This window comes from Bufo bufo, chromosome 5, assembly GCF_905171765.1.
Source record: "Bufo bufo chromosome 5, aBufBuf1.1, whole genome shotgun sequence".
Taxonomy (NCBI): domain Eukaryota; kingdom Metazoa; phylum Chordata; class Amphibia; order Anura; family Bufonidae; genus Bufo; species Bufo bufo.
In genome coordinates this window covers 27,155,688-27,172,530 of record NC_053393.1, presented here as the reverse complement: position 1 = coordinate 27,172,530, position 16,843 = coordinate 27,155,688, and the positions used below count along the sequence as shown (strand labels likewise).

At 42.7% G+C, this 16,843-nt stretch overlaps 1 protein-coding gene across 2 annotated transcripts in view; it reads right to left on the bottom strand.

The window, feature by feature from the left end:
- Nucleotides 1–16,843, bottom strand: part of COL22A1 (collagen type XXII alpha 1 chain) — a 316,179-nt gene that overhangs the window by 140,899 nt on the left and 158,437 nt on the right. For both annotated transcript variants that reach the window (XM_040433114.1, XM_040433115.1), the window contains exons 24-25: nt 7,261–7,314; nt 6,602–6,655 (exon numbers count right to left, since the gene is read on the bottom strand). In XM_040433114.1, coding sequence (XP_040289048.1) covers nt 6,602–6,655; nt 7,261–7,314 — 108 coding nt within the window. The remainder of the gene's footprint in view (nt 1–6,601; nt 6,656–7,260; nt 7,315–16,843) is intronic.

Genomic DNA, 16,843 nt, shown 5'->3' with positions numbered 1-16,843 from the left:
TAGAAGACAGCCTCCAATACCCCTGAGGGCCATTTCGAGAATTTGGTTATGCCTTTTGGTTTGATGAATGCTCCAGCCGTCTTCCAACATTTTGTGAACAGCATTTTTTATCATTTAATGGGGAAATTTGTACTAGTGTATCTAGATGACATTTTTATTTTTTCTCCTGATTTCAAAACTCATAGGGACCACCTACGTCAGGTCTTGCTCATTCTGCGGGAGAATAAATTGTACGCTAAACTGGAAAAATGTGTGTTTGCGGTTCCAGAAATTCAATTTCTGGGTTTTCTTCTCTCCACTTCTGGTTTTCGCATGGACCCCGAGAAGGTCCGCGCTGTGCTTGATTGGGAGCTTCCTGAGAATCAGAAGGCGCTGATGCGCTTTTTGGGTTTTGCCAATTATTACAGGAAGTTAATTTTGAATTATTCCTCTGTTGTTAAGCCACTCACTGATATGACTAAAAAGGGGGTAGATTTTTCCTCCTGGTCAGTAGATGCGCGTAAGGCCTTTTCTAGTATCAAAGAGAGTTTTGCTTCCGCTCCCATCTTGGTACAACCTGATATCTCTCTGCCCTTCATTGTTGAGGTGGACGCTTCTGAGGTGGGTGTGGGTGCGGTCTTGTCTCAGGGTCCCTCCCCTGCCAAATGGCGACCGTGTGCCTCTTTCTCTCCGCAGAGAGAAATTACGATGTGGGAGATAGGGAGTTGTTGGCCATCAAGTTAGCTTTTGAGGAATGGCGCCATTGGCTAGAGGGAGCCAGACACCCTATTACCGTGTTTACCGACCATAAGAATCTGGCCTACTTGGAGTCAGCCAAGCGTCTGAACCTGAGACAGGCCAGATGGTCTTTGTTCTTTTCAAGGTTTAATTTTGTTGTCACGTTCCGCCCTGGGGTTAAGAATGTGAAGACTGATGCCCTGTCACGTTGTTTTCCGGGAGGGGGGAACTTTGAAGACCCGGGTCCCATTTTGTCTGAAGGGGTGGTCGTCTCTGCTCTTTATCCTGAATTGGAGGCAGAGGTTCAGGCAGCCCAGGCAGAGGCTCCTGATCTTTGTCCTCCTGGGGGGTTGTTTGTGCCTCTCGCTTTACGACACAAGGTTTTTAAGGAGCACCACGATACTGTCCTTGCTGGGCACCCGGGGGGTAGAGCCACAGTGGATCTCATTGCTCGGAGATTCTGGTGGCCGGCTCTTCGTAAGTCGGTTGAGGGTTTTGTGGCAGCCTGCGAGACCTGCGCTCGTGCCAAGGTCCCTCATTTACGGCCATCGGGTCCTCTCCTCCCGTTACCCATTCCTTCCCATCATTGGACACATTTGCCCATGGACTTCATTACGGACCTGCCTCGTTCCTCGGGGCAGACTGTGATTCTGGTGGTGGTGGACCGTTTTAGCAAAATGGCGCATTTCATTCCTTTTCCTGGGTTACCCAATGCTAAAACGCTGGCACAAGCATTTGTTGATCACATTGTCAAATTGCATGGCATTCCTTCAGACATAGTCTGTGATAGGGGCATGTAGTTTGTTTCTAGATTCTGGAAGGCTTTCTGTTCTCACTTGGCGGTTCGGTTGTCATTCTCTTCTGCTTTTCACCCGCAGTCGAATGGCCAGACCAAACGCGTCAATCAGAATCTGGAGACATATCTGCGCTGTTTTGTGACAGAGAATCAGGAGGATTGGTGTTCTTTTTTGTCCCTTTCTGAGTTTGCTTTAAATAACCGTCGTCAGGAGTCCTCTGATAAGTCAAAAAATTTTGGTGCATATGGGTTTCATCCGCAGTTTGTCCCACAATCACAGAGTGTCGTATAATAGTGTGGAAAGCTATCACCAATAATATCACAGAATTTGAAGCTATCCAGCTTAAAATTTAACTTTTACTAGATAATATTTAAAAAGAGGATTAATTCCAAGTATTTCATGATATTATATTATAACAAAAGCCAGACTGAAGGTAAATCAAGACCCACCGTTAGCATCTAGGCAGTAGGTCACTTTGTCGATAAAAGGTAAGAGATATGGCACTTACAGTTAGATGATTCCCTTATATAGGTAACAAAAAGAAATTCCGCAGCACTTCCAAGGCGTAAAATGAAAAAAATAGTTCTTTATTTACCAGACAGCTGTCTGGTAAATAAAGAACTATTTTTTTCATTTTACGCCTTGGAAGTGCTGCGGAATTTCTTTTTGTTATATGCTTTGGAGGGGGACCGCCTTCATAGCCGCTTGCACTCCGCTGACATCGTTTTTCGCAGTGCGGCTCCTGTTGCCCTTTTTCCCTTATATAGGTAGATATATTTCAGGTGAGGTCAGGAGGAATTATTATCCCTATAGATGCCCTACGGTGTCTACCCCTGCCTACAGGCAGAGCACCCGCCCCGAAAGGGGCGACCCCACCTCTCGGTGGCTAAACCCTTTTCTTACCCTCACGTGACCCTAAGATGCTTCCTCACAGTTGGCTACTTGATTTCCCGTTGGTTGTTTGAGGACAGACATAATTGTCCAGGTGGTATAAAGAGAGACTGGCCCGACGCGTTTCCCCAAGTAAAAATCCTTGGTTCATCAGGGGACCTTGCTGTTTAAAGATGGTGGCTATATGCTGGCGATGATAAAGGCTGATGATATGCCTTTATCATCACCAGCATATAGCCACCATCTTTCGGCTATGGGAATTTAAACAGCAAAGTCCCCTGATGAACCAAGGATTTTTACTTGGGGAAACGCGTCGGGACAGTCTCTCTTTATACCACCTGGACAATTATCTCTGTCCTCAAACAACCAACGGGAAATCAAGTAGTCAACTGTGAGGAAGCATCTTAGGGTCACGTGAGGGTAAGAAAAGGGTTTAGCCACCGAGAGGTGGGGTCGCCCCTTTCAGGGCGGGTGCTCTGCCTGTAGGCAGGGGTAGACACCGTAGGGCATCTATAGGGATAATAATTCCTCCTGACCTCACCTGAAATATATCTACCTATATAAGGGAATCATCTAACTGTAAGTGCCATATCTCTTACCTTTTATCGACAAAATGACCTCCTGCCTAGATGCTAACGGTGGGTCTTGATTTACCTTCAGTCTGGCTTTTGTTATAATATAATATCATGAAATACTTGGAATTAATCCTCTTTTAAAATATTATCTAGTAAAAGTTAAATTTTAAGCTGGATAGCTTCAAATTCTGTGATTTCATCCGCAGTTTGGGACATTCTCTGGAGAGGTGTCTTCTGGTTTACCTGATGAGGAGAGATTTTCCTCGTCTTTGTCATCTATTTGGCAAAAGATTCAGGATAATCTAAAGAGCATGAGTGAGAGATATAAGCGTGTGGCGGATAAGAGACGCGTGCCTGGTCCGTACCTGAATGTGGGTGATCTGGTGTGGTTGTCTACTAAGAATATCAAATTGAAGGTTCCCTCCTGGAAGTTGGGTCCTAAGCTTATTGGGCCTTACAAGATCTTGTCCGTCCTCAATCCTGTTGCTTTCCGTCTTGATCTTCCTCAGACTTGGAAGATCCATAATGTTTTTCACAAGTCCCTATTAAAACCTTATGTCCAACCCACTGTACCCTCCTCTTTGCCTCCTCCTCCGATTGTGGTTGATGGTAATCTTGAATTTCAGGTCTCTAGGATTGTGGATTCTTGTATTATCCACGGTTCTCTCCAGTACCTCGTTCATTGGGAGGGTTATGGTCCTGAGGAGAGGATGTGGGTCCCAGTGGCGGACATTAAGGCCACTCGTCTTATCAGAGCGTTCCATAGGTCCCATCCTGAGAAGGTGGGCTCTAAGTGTCCAGAGTCCACTCGTAGAGGGAGGGGTACTGTCACCGCCAGATCTCTGAGAAGCTCTGACAGACGTTCTTCAGTACCTCTTGCATGATGTTCTTTTGTTTTGGTTTTGCTTTGTCATCTCTTCTCCCTCTCCCAGCTGTCATCAATTAGCAGTGATTGCCTCCCTTTATATCCCCTCCCATACTGCCTCACTTTGCGGTTTATACTACTTCCTGGATTGTGCTCACTGCTAGATGCTGCAACTGCTGGTTCCTCAGATAAGTCTATTCCTTTATTTGTGTTTTCCTGTTGGCTTGATTCTAGGTGACCCTGACTCCCTCCGTATTAAGTGCAGGGAGTCGGTGGTCGTGTCCCCTCACTATTGTAGGGTATTCAGGTGTCACTCAGTCTAGGCACGAGGGTATGCAATTTTCTATCATAAAGATCTTTGCATGGGCTGAGCAGTCAGGGAGAGCTCTAGGGCTATTATAGGGCTCACCCATATGTTCCTTAGTTTGGGATCAAGTCAGTCGGATCGTTATTTGTTACTTCTTGTTTTCTGCAAACACCATCCGTGACACCCATCTATAGAGTAGTATGTATAGAGGAGTCACATCTATCCCATCCATAGAGCAGTATGTATAGAGGAGTCACATCTATCCCACCCATAGAGCAGTATGTATAGAGGAGTCACATCTATCCCATCCATAGAGCAGTATGTATAGAGGAGTCACATCTATTCCATCCATAGGGCAGTATGTATAGAAGAGTCACATCTACCCCACCCATAGAGCAGTATGTATAAAGGAGTCACATCTATCCCATCCATAGAACAGTATGTATAGAGAAGTCACATCTATCCCATCCATAGGGCAGTATGTATAGAGGAGTCACATCTATCCCATCCATAGAGCAGTATGTATAGAGGAGTCATATCTATCCTATCCATAGAGCAGTATGTAAAGAGGAGTCACATGATCCCATCCATAGGGCAGTGTGTATAGAGGAGTCACATCTACCCCACCCATAGAGCAGTATGTATAGAGGAGTCACATCTATCCCACCCATAGAGCAGTAAGTATAGAGGAGTCACATCTATCCCATCCATAGAGCAGTATGTATAGAGGAGTCACATCTATCCCATCCATAGAGCAGTATGTATAGAGGAGTCATATCTATTCCATCCATAGGGCAGTATGTATAGAAGAGTCACATCTACCCCACCCATAGAGCAGTATGTATAGAGGAGTCACATCTATCCCATCCATAGAACAGTATGTATAGAGGAGTCACATCTATCCCATCCATAGGGCAGTATGTATAGAGGAGTCACATCTATCCCATCCATAGAGCAGTATGTATAGAGGAGTCATAGCTATCCTATCCATAGAGCAGTATGTATAGAGGAGTCACATCTATCCCATCCATAGGGCAGTGTGTATAGAGGAGTCACATCTACCCCAACCATAGAGCAGTATGTATAGAGGAGTCACATCTATCCCATCCATAGAGCAGTATGTATAGAGGAGTCACATCTATCCCATCCATAGAGCAGTATGTATAGAGGAGTCACATCTATCACATCTATAGGGCAGTATGTATAGAGGAGTCACATCTATCCCATCCATAGGGCAGTATGTATAGAGGAGTCACATCTATCCCACCCATAGAGCAGTATGTATAGAGGAGTCACATCTATCCCATCCATAGAGCAGTATGTATAGAGGAGTCACATCTATCCCATCCATAGAGCAGTATGTATAGAGGAGTCATATCTATTCCATCCATAGGGCAGTATGTATAGAAGAGTCACATCTACCCCACCCATAGAGCAGTATGTATAAAGGAGTCACATCTATCCCATCCATAGGGCAGTATGTATAGAGGAGTCACATCTATCCCATCCATAGGGCAGTATGTATAGAGGAGTCCCATCTATCCCATCCATAGAGCAGTATGTATAGAGGAGTCACATCTATCCCATCCATAGAACAGTATGCATAGAGGAGTCACATCTATCCCATCCATAGGGCAGTGTGTATAGAGGAGTCACATCTATCCCATCAATAGAACAGTATGTATAGAGGAGTCACATCTATCCCACCCATAGAGCAGTATGTATAGAGGAGTCACATCTACCCCACCCAAAGAGCAGTATGTATAGAGGAGTCACATCTACCCCACCCATAGAGCAGTATGTATAGAGGAGTCACATCTATCCCACCCATAGAGCAGTGTGTATAGAGGAGTCACATCTACCCCACCCATAGAGCAGTATGTATAGAGGAGTCACATCTATCACATCTATAGGGCAGTATGTATAAAGGAGTCACATCTATCCCATCCATAGAACAGTATGTATAGAGGAGTCACATCTATCCCATCCATAGGGCAGTATGTATAGAGGAGTCCCATCTATCCCATCCATAGAGCAGTATGTATAGAGGAGTCACATCTATCCCATCCATAGAACAGTATGCATAGAGGAGTCACATCTATCCCATCCATAGGGCAGTGTGTATAGAGGAGTCACATCTATCCCATCCATAGAACAGTATGTATAGAGGAGTCACATCTATCCCACCCATAGAGCAGTATGTATAGAGGAGTCACATCTACCCCACCCAAAGAGCAGTATGTATAGAGGAGTCACATGTACCCCACCCATAGAGCAGTATGTATAGAGGAGTCACATCTACCCCACCCATAGAGCAGTATGTATAGAGGAGTCACATCTACCCCACCCATAGAGCAGTATGTATAGAGGAGTCACATCTATCCTATCCATAGAGCAGTATTTATAAAGGAGTCACATCTATCCCATGCGTACAGAAGATACATTTCACCTTTGGGCCGGGTTTTCCATCCACTCCATCTTTTCCGTCTTTTCCAGTTGATCCCTATGAAATAAATAGTTAATGCAGAGTAAACAGACATCTAATGAACTTCAGCTTCTATCTATAATATTTCAGGGTACACCTGGATTTATTCCATCTGATACTTCATTTTTTTGTCATATTCTAATCATGTGGCACATCTATACTGCTCACTTGCATTGCATACATTGCAGTCTGACATGGGGAACGTTGTGTGCCTGGGGTATGACGGGGTAGACAATCAGTGCTGACAGTGGTCTGTGCACAGGGAAATGCTGCTGTAACATCTAACTCCAGCAGAGGGCGACAAAACATTGGTCAGGTTTACCAGAGAAGGAGAATCTGGCTGGACATGAATTTGGCAAGTAATACTACTCCAGTGTGTGCACATGTGTGCCGACCCAAGTAATGTGGTTCAGTCAGAGCATGGGTACCAGAGTATCAGTTCTGGAGCTAGAGCCACGATAGTGGCCATATTATTAGAAAGTGCCCAAATACCTGCAGGCGCCACCTTAACCCTCCAGTGCAGATGAAGCTATATCCTCCATATAGAAGAATTTCCTAAATGCAGTTTTGCTTATTTTCACTTTTCCCCAATTCCCCTGCATTTCCCGTATACCGGTACTTACCAGGGGCCCAATTTTCCCAGGTTTCCCAGGAAATCCTATTTCACCCGGTAATCCCTAAACACAAAAGAAAAAGTGATAGAGAATGCACAGCGCGCGCACAGACACCCCCGCTATACTGTCAATAGTATAAGTCATGAATAAAACATTTTATTTTACAGTATATTAGTTTTCTCAGAGGTCGGGTGCACGGGGGACAGGGCGATGAATTAATTAAAACCCACACACATCGAGGGCCACATCTGCAGGGAATCGCTGTAGTGTGTAATCTAATGTGTGAGTCACAGGTGTGGGCGGAGTGCCCCTGACAGCTGTAATAGATTCATGTATTTGTGATGTTACCCATCCCTGCCCCAAATCATCACCACTTATATAAACTGTTACTTCCTGCTGTGCAATAACAGAAATAATCATCAACATACAGCAAATAATAGCAAAGGGAACACAAGAAGATATGGAATATGGATTGTACTACACATAAGTATAGCAATATTCATATTCCTGTACATAGAAGGCAGTATTATAGTAGTTATATTCTTGTACATAGGAGGCAGTATTATAGTAGTTATATTCTTGTACATAGGAGGCAGTATTATAGTAGTTATATTCTTGTACATAGGAGCAGTATTATAGTAGTTATATTCTTGTACATAGGATCAGTATTATAGTAGTTATATTCTTGTATATAGGAGCAGTATTATAGTAGTTATATTCTTGTACATAGGATCAGTATTATAGTAGTTATATTCTTGTACATAGGAGGCAGTATTATAGTAGTTATATTCTTGTACATAGGAGCAGTATTATAGTAGTTATATTCCTGTACATAGGAGGCAGTATTATAGTAGTTATATTCCTGTACATAGGAGGCAGTATTATAGCAGTTATATTCTTGTACATAGGAGGCAGTATTATAGTAGTTATATTCTTGTATATAGGAGGCAGTATTATAGTAGTTATATTCTTGTACATAGGAGCAGTATTATAGTAGTTATATTCTTGTACATAGGAGCAGTATTATAGTAGTTATATTCTTGGACATAGGAGCAGTATTATAGTAGTTATATTCCTGTACATAGGAGGCAGTATTATAGTAGTTATATTCCTGTACATAGGAGGCAGTATTATAGCAGTTATATTCTTGTACATAGGAGGCAGTATTATAGTAGTTATATTCTTGTACATAGGAGCAGTATTATAGTAGTTATATTCTTGTATATAGGAGGCAGTATTATAGTAGTTATATTCTTGTACATAGGAGCAGTATTATAGTAGTTATATTCTTGTATATAGGAGGCAGTATTATAGTAGTAGTATTCTTGTACATAGGAGGCAGTATTATAGTAGTTATATTCTTGTACATAGGAGCAGTATTATAGTAGTTATATTCTTGTATATAGGAGGCAGTATTATAGTAGTTATATTCTTGTACATAGGAGCAGTATTATAGTAGTTATACTCTTGTACATAGGGGCAGTATTATAGTAGTTATATTCTTGTACATAGGAGCAGTATTATAGCAGTTATATTCTTGTACATAGGAGGCAGTATTATAGTAGTTATATTCTTGTACATAGGAGGCAGTATTATAGTAGTTATATTCTTGTACATAGGAGGCAGTATTATAGTAGTTATATTCTTGTACATAGGAGGCAGTATTATAGTAGTTATATTCTTGTACATAGGAGCAGTATTATAGTTGTTATATTCTCATATATAGGAGGCAGTATTATAGTAGTTATATTATTGTACATAGGAGCAGTATTATAGTAGTTATATTCTTGTACATAGCAGCAGTATTATAGTAGTTATATTCTTGTACATAGGAGCAGTATTATAGTAGTTATATTCTTGTACATAGGAGCAGTATTATAGTAGTTATATTCTTGTACATAGGAGCAGTATTATAGTAGTTATATTCTTGTACATAGGAGGCAGTATTATAGTAGTTATATTCTTGTACATAGGAGCAGTATTATAGTAGTTATATTCTTGTATATAGGAGGCAGTATTATAGTAGTTATATTCTTGTACATAGGAGCAGTATTATAGTAGTTATACTCTTGTACATAGGGGCAGTATTATAGTAGTTATATTCTTGTACATAGGAGCAGTATTATAGCAGTTATATTCTTGTACATAGGAGCAGCATTATAGTAGTTATATTCTTGTACATAGGAGCAGTATTATAGTAGTTATATTCTTGTACATAGGAGGCAGTATTATAGTAGTTATATTCTTGTACATAGGAGCAGTATTATAGTAGTTATATTCTTGTACATAGGAGCAGTATTATAGTAGTTATATTCTTGTACATAGGAGCAGTATTATAGTAGTTATATTATTGTACATAGGAGCAGTATTATAGTAGTTATATTCTTGTACATAGGAGCAGTATTATAGTAGTTATATTCTTGTACATAGGAGGCAGCATTATAGTAGTTATATTCTTGTACATAGGAGCAGTATTATAGTAGTTATATTCTTGTATATAGGAGGCAGTATTATAGTAGTTATATTCTTGTACATAGGAGGCAGTATTATAGTAGTTATATTCTTGTATATAGGAGGCAGTATTATAGTAGTTATATTCTTGTACATAGGAGCAGTATTATAGTAGTTATACTCTTGTACATAGGGGCAGTATTATAGTAGTTATATTCTTGTACATAGGAGCAGTATTATAGTAGTTATAGTCTTGTACATAGAAGTAGTATTATAGTAGTTATATTCTTGTACATAGGAGGCGGTATTATAGTAGTTATATTCTTGTACATAGGGGCAGTATTATAGTAGTTATATTCTTGTACATAGGAGGCGGTATTATAGTAGTTATATTCTTGTACATAGGGGCAGTATTATAGTAGTTATATTCTTTGAAAATTCTCTTTTTATTGAAAAGTATATTGAAAATACATACTACAACATTATGCAGTGACATATACAAAGTGGTTGATATCGTACATTGCTTTGAGTATACATAACAGCTTGAAGGACTGTAGATATTGACCTAAACAGAATTCCGTATATAAATAACAGGACAATACTAATTTCCCATTTTTCACATATAGACAGAATAATCATATCCCATTATACAAGTATTATGCAAAGGTTACAGATGCATCTTACCAGTATATAAAGGTCTTGTAGTATGACTGGTGAACATAATGACGCAGAAATAGAGGAAAAAGGGGAGGGGAAGGATATGGGGATAGGGACAAGGAATAGGAGGGAGGGAAGGATAAAGAGGAATAACCAAAAACAACAACAATCCATCCATGACACTCGTTCGTTTGCAGCATATTAGATATCTAAAGTGCATATTGAATGTATTCATATTCACAGGTATTATTTTGTCAGTGACTCAGACATGGTCTAGAACGCGTACCATTAATGCGCATATATACCCTCTACCCGTGAGCTCATAATGTACCACTACTAGCAGACCCGTGTGCCTTCTGACTATTCGGAGGGTCATCCCTAAACATGAGCCAGGGTGTCCAAAGCTTCACATATTTATTGTGATTCCTGTCCTCCCAACTCGCCAGTTCCTCCATACGACAGATATGGTCCACCTTGTTCAGCCATGCCTCCACAGTGGGGGGTTCTGTACTCAACCAGTGCTGCGGGATGAGCAGCCTTGCCGCCTGGAGTAATTGGGTGGTTAAGCATCTTTTTGAGGGAAGAAAGAGGGAGTCGGGAGCCACAGGAGCACAAGAGTAGGGGGCACCTCCACAACTACATGTGTTATCTTCTGAATAGTGGATAAGACACCTTCCCAGAATGGACGGATCCTAGGACAAGACCAGAAGATGTGAGACAGAGTACCTGTATCCTCCAGACACCTCCAGCATTTATCGTCCTGTCTCATACCCCTGATAAACATCTGCTTTGGAGTCATATACCACTGGGTGAGGACTTTGTATGTGTGTTCCTGTATCCTGGTACACCTTGAGAAACCGTGGGAGTGCGCATGTATCCTCATAATGTCAGTCTCATTCAGTTCCACCTCAAGTTCAGCAGCCCAATGCCTCAGGTATTGCGGTGTTCCAGGGGAGCGGGGAGTAACCAAAGCCAAGTAACACAAAGAGATCAGTTTACGTGGGATGGACTCAAATGTTAAAAGTTTCTCAAACCAAGACTGTGTAGGTTTATGTCTATTACTCTCTATTAGTGGTCTGGAGACTGAGTTAAGTTCAATCAGTTCTAGAAAATTACACTTTTTTATAAGGTTGTGTAGTGGGTGTTGATCAGATAAGTCCCCCGAGGTCGCCCCCAGGAATTCCTCTGTTGTAAACTTGCGTAGTTTATGCCAGGTCGTTGCTATTTGTTTGGTATTCGGTCGTATAGTGAAAGGAAGAAGATCCGCTGGCATAGATGGAGAGGGGTTATTTAGGAGGTTAAGTTTGCCATTTAACTGTTGAATTACTGAGGCGGTTCCCCTAAGCAGAACTTGCGACCTAAGATTAGAAGTAGTAAGACCCCAGAGGCCCGCCCTCTGGACAGATGAAAGTTGGGCAAGTTCTAAGTCGCATCCCCAAGTCTGGTATTTAGTGGCATGTAGCTGAATCCATCTTTTTAAATGAATCGCCTGATAGTATAGGTGTGCGTCTGGTAACCCAAACCCCCCCGTGCTCCTCCCCTGTATCAGCCTGCTATGGGCCAATCTAGCGGATTTCCCACCCCAAAGGAACGTTCTAAATAACCTCCTGACCTGGCAAAAGAAGGACATAGGGATAAAAACGGGCAACATTTGCATCACATACAGGAGCCTGGGCATGATGAAGGCCTTCAGAAGGTTCTTTCTACCCATCCAAGAGACATATGGGATTTTAAGCGAGTAAAGCTGCTTCTGTATATCATTTAAGAGGGGTTTAAAGTTCAAACTGAAAGTTTGGTCCAAATCTGCTGGTAATTTAATTCCTAAGTAGGAAAGATGAGAACCCTGCCAGATAAACGGGGTTGTGCCTTTTAAAGAGGAAATCATTTTGCTTGGCGCTGAGACGTTCATCGCCTCTGACTTTGTATAATTAACTTTAAAGTTAGAGATCCTCCCATATAATTCGAAAAGGGATAGAAGATGCGGAAAGGCCTCGACAGGGTTTGTGAGCATAACCAGTAGGTCATCCGCATAAGCGGCATTTATAAATTCTACAGAACTATCCCTAATTTTGAGACCCTTTATACCGGGGTGTTCTCTTATAGCTTGCAGTAATGTCTCCATTACCATGACGTACAGTGTAGGTGACAGAGGACAGCCCTGACGAGTCCCGTTTGTAATCGGGAACGATTGGGATAATGTACCATTTACCCTTATACGTGCACTAGGTTCATGGTAGAGGGACATGATGGCATTTTGGAATTGCTCTGGAATGCCAAGTTTATGTAGGGTTTTCCTCATGTAGCTCCAGCTCACTCTGTCAAAGGCCTTTTCCGCATCCACACCCAAAAGGACCAGTGAGGCCTTCTCTTTCTTAGCTAATTGCATTGCTGAGAGAACCCTACAAGAGTTTTGATTTCCCTCTCGTCCAGGCACAAACCCGGCTTGGTCCGGGTGAATTAGTTTCGGCAGAAGGGGAGCAAGGCGGGAAGCCAGCAACTTTGCCCATACTTTAACGTCTACGTTGAGAAGCGATATCGGCCTATAACTGCCGCATTGGTTAGGATCTTTACCTGCTTTTGGGAGAATTGTGACCGTCGCTTCCAGGGATTGCCTATGGAGAACAGAACCATTTAATAGGGAATTACACCAAGTGGCCATACGAGGGGTTAGGACAGATGATAATTTTTTATAATACCCCACAGAAAACCCATCAGGTCCAGGGCATTTCCCCATTGGCATGGAGCTCAGAATATTTGATATTTCCTCTATTGTGACTGGGGCAAGGAGTTGTTCCCTATCTTTGGTCTCCAGTTTGGGCAGATTGAGGTTCCCCAAGAACTTGTCAGCAGCCTCTTCTATATTAGCTTCTGTGTCGTCATCTGGGCATTTGAGCCCATAAAGCTGACTATAGAACTTATGGAATTCTTTCGCAATATCTGAAGTTTTATGTAATAGCCTGCCATCTTTATCTTTAATTCCAGCTATATAGGAAGCATCTTTTTTCTGCTTAAGTAGCGAAGCCATAAGCCTCGTCCCTTTGTCTCCATGAGCATAAAAACGGAACTGGGCATACTGGTAGGATTTGGCCTGGTGATAGTTAAGGTGATCTTTTAATTTTTTCCTAGTTAGTGTTAGTTCTTGTTGGGCCTCTGTGGTTCTGGATTTTTTGTGCAGAGATTCTAAAGCTGAGATCTTCTCTAGTAATGTATGAAATGTTTTTTGTCTTTCCTTCTTTTTCCGACTACCCAGGGCAATCAGCTCCCCTCTGATGACCGCTTTATGCGTCTCCCAGACAGTCGTGACAGAGACGTCATCCGTGGTGTTCTCCCTAAAGAAGTGTTGTAATTTAGCTTCTATGTCTCTCATTCCCTCCACATCATCCAGCAGAGTCTCATTTAACCTCCATTGTCGAGATTGCTGAGGTAATTCAGAGAACACCACGGATGTCGTGACAGGAGCATGATCTGATACTGTCATAGGATCAATGGTGGAGTTACTCACCAGTTCAGCGTGAGCGTCAGAGATGAAAATATAGTCTAGCCTGGAATAGACCTTGTGCGCAGCTGAGAAGAACGTGTAATCTAAGTCAGTGGGATGAGTCAGGCGCCAAGTGTCCAGTAAATGGGCCCCTGCTAGATGCTTATTAATCCTGCCAATAGCCGCTTGGGTCAACTGTGAGGAATGATCTGAAGCGTCTACTAGTGGGTTTAGGGCCACATTAAGATCCCCCCCTATTAAACAAATGCCCTCTGCAAAGGAAGTAAATTTAGTCAATGTAGTCTTCAACCATAGGCCCTGACCCCGGTTAGGACTGTATAGACTTGCCAGTGTTACCAGCACGGTCCCAATTTTACCTTTTACGAACATAAAGCGTCCCTCTGGGTCAGTCAAGGATGAGATAAGGGAGAAGGGAACCCTCCTGGATATGGCAATCCCCGCGCCCCTGGAAGCCTTGGCATGAGAGCTGATGAACCACTGATTAAAGTAGGACTGGGAGAGTTTAGGAACATGGCCGAGCTTAAGGTGCAGCTCTTGGAAAAAACAGACATCTGTGCGTCTCTTCTTTAGAAGTCTGATCACCTGTGAGCGCTTTTGGGGGGTATTAAAACCCCGTACATTGAATGTAGTGCAGTTAACTGCAGCCATCAGTGTAGTGATATACACATGTGCGTGCATATAATAACATACGTGAGCATGGATGGGGAAACAGGGGGAACAAACAGGGGAACGCCTTGTCCTGGACAAGGTCCTTTGATCCCTTTAGCCAGAATTTTGTTAATAAAAGCAAAATATGTAATCCTGCAAGCAAAAGGGGGTCAAAGGAAATAAGAGAACTCCGTGCGGGAGCACAGGAACCACCGGAGACAAGGTGGGAGCAGGCCGACATAGTGTCAGACAGTACTGCTCCTGGCCACAAATCAGGGTTCCCCACCCCCACAAAGTGTGCTGACATTAGTATACATATGTGAACATAGCCACTCCTATAACCGCCTGAGAGAATCTGGCTATACATATCAGGGAATCCCAGTATACTGTGTGCACCTACTAACTGACAACCTGAGAGAATGCATTACTTATATAACCTCTATGGTAGTCGCCCATAACAACATGAAGTGAATGCAGCTTCCACCCTCCACATAGGGAGCAATGACGTCCTCCATCTTAAATGTGCTCCTATAACATATTGAACATTAACTGAGGAGCTTGCAATCTAACAGCCCACATACGACCTGTGGAGAATGTTCAGGTGATTCTTTGCTTTGCTCCTTTTCTTGGTGGCACCTTCGACCATCTGGAACTATCAGGGAGTTCTGGGAGCGGGACGCCAGTGTCCGCCGAGGGCAGCCATGATGGGATATCTTGTGGCGTGGTGTTGAGCAGCTCCCATGCCGCCGGCAGATCACTGGGGGTCCGGATCGTGCACCTCTTTCCTTCCCTGGAAAATGTGAGGCCAAATGGAAAAAGCCACTTAAAGGGGATCTTTCTCTGGCGCAGAATCTCGGTGACAGGGCGCAGGATTCTTCTTTTATTCAGGGTTGAAAGTGCGAGATCCTGGAATAGCAGAATCTTGGCTCCATCATGCTTTAGATCTCCCTTCTCCCTGGCCGCTTTAAAAATCGCAGCGGTATCTACGTACCGCAAGAGTCCGCAGACCACATCACGAGGGGGTTCTCCCTCCCTGGGTTTAGGCCGCAGAGAGCGATGGATGCGCTCGATTGTGACTGCAGATGCACCTTCAGGGCCCAGCAGGGATGTGAAAATGGCTGCCGCTGCTGCAGGAAGCTCCTCATGTGACACCGCTTCTGGCAAGCCTCTGAAGCGCACGTTTTTGCGCCTGCTTCTATTTTCCTGATCTTCAATCAGGGCGTATGCGTGATCCAGGGAAGACAGGTAAGCAGAGCTGTTATCTCCAATCGCACGGGTGTAATTCAGGATGGCCCCCTGTGTATCTTCAAGCCTCTCCACTCTATGGCCGATGTGCTTAATGTCCTCCTTTATCTCAGTGAGCTCCTGCATCACCGGCCGTATCACTGACAGGAGGGCCTGTTGTAGGAACCTCTTTGAGATAGGTTCAGCAGCTTCAGCCTGCGATCCCTGGGAGCTCTCAGTAGCCGGGCTGTCTGCTCTCTCAGCCTCCTCCATGCTGTCATCAGGGTCAGGAGGGGCCATCTTAGGTCTCTCTGTTACTGGAGCTGCAGGCCGCTTGTTAAAGTATTTCTCCGTCTCAGAGGGACCCCGATCTTGCTTGAGGGGTTCAGGTCTTTCTTTGGGCAGGTATTTGCCGATTTTCCCCATATTTGTGCAGTTAAGAAGCGAAATAAACCACTTTGTGAGGCAAAGAAGAGGAGAGCTCTCCTCACATGCAGCCGGTCAGGAAGCTGGTCAAGCTCCGCCTCCATAGTAGTTATATTCTTGTACATAGGAGGCAGTATTATAGTAGTTATATTCTTGTACATAGGAGCAGTATTATAGAAGTTATATTCTTGTACATAGGAGCAGTATTATAGAAGTTATATTCTTGTACATAGGAGCAGTGTTATAGTAGTTATATTCTTGTGCATAGGAGCAGTATTATAGTAGTTATATTCTTGTACATAGGAGGCAGTATTATAGTAGTTATATTCTTGTACATAGGAGCAGTATTATAGTAGTTATATTCTTGTACATAGGGGCAGTATTATAGTAGTTATATTCTTGTACATAGGAGCAGTATTATAGCAGTTATATTCTTGTACATAGGAGGCAGTATTATAGTAGTTATATTCCTGTATATAGGAGCAGTATTATAGTAGTTATATTCTTGTACATAGGAGCAGTATTATAGTAGTTATATTCTTGTACATAGGAGGCAGTATTATAGTAGTTATATTCTTGTACATAGGAGCAGTATTATAGTAGTTATATTCTTGTACATAGGAGCAGTATTATAGTAGTTATATTCTTGTACATAGGAGGCAGTATTATAGTAGTTATATTCTTGTA